This window comes from Penaeus monodon, chromosome 32 (assembly GCF_015228065.2).
Source record: "Penaeus monodon isolate SGIC_2016 chromosome 32, NSTDA_Pmon_1, whole genome shotgun sequence".
Lineage (NCBI taxonomy): Eukaryota > Metazoa > Arthropoda > Malacostraca > Decapoda > Penaeidae > Penaeus > Penaeus monodon.
Genome location: NC_051417.1, coordinates 10,996,725 through 10,997,335, shown reverse-complemented (window position 1 = coordinate 10,997,335; position 611 = coordinate 10,996,725). Strand labels below are relative to the sequence as shown.

Below are 611 nucleotides of genomic sequence, written 5' to 3'. Positions count from 1 at the left end.
GTTACCTCAACAAGTCATGGACTCTCCAAGATCGCCAGGTGAGCTGATAAACTAATCTTGTTGTATACACAACGTGCCTTTTTCATTAAAATTGTGTAGTCCTATACATGATTCCAAACAGGAAATTCATATTACACAGTGCATGTAATGCGAATAAGCTATGGTAGCTGCACATAGCATTTTATTTTCTTCTGCATACAAAATGCATAAAATCATCGTTAACACTTTCTCTTTCTCTTTCAACGTAACATCTTTATTTCCATTTCATATGGCATATAGTATATCATAACAAAATGTAGCAGAAATTATACCAGAAATCAATCTTACACACATATATGATCTGCAGTTTCATTTAATAGAATTCTTTGTAAAAATGATGAACAACAATATAACCGAGATTCACTGACCTTTCAACGATGTGTAGAGACAGTATATTGTATTGATAAGATTAAAAAAGATTTTTTTTAATCAGCCGATACTTTCTGATCGAAAGCAAGCTATTTACAGAAATTATATATATTTTTTTCTCTCGTTTCAGAATTGTCGAAGTCTTCAGCCGTAGATTGCAAGGTGGGATTTTCTAGATACACACGCCCAAACAAGCAAACAAG

The 611-nt window shown here is 32.7% G+C and overlaps 1 protein-coding gene across 1 annotated transcript in view; it reads left to right on the top strand.

Moving 5' to 3' along the window:
- Positions 1-20: 20 nt before the first annotated feature.
- Positions 21-611, top strand: part of LOC119593266 (GTP cyclohydrolase 1-like) — a gene marked incomplete at its 5' end in the record, with an annotated part of 1,935 nt that continues 1,344 nt past the window's right edge. The window contains 2 exon segments of the mRNA XM_037942198.1: positions 21-38; positions 539-570. Of these exon segments, the coding sequence (XP_037798126.1) occupies positions 21-38; positions 539-570 (50 nt within the window).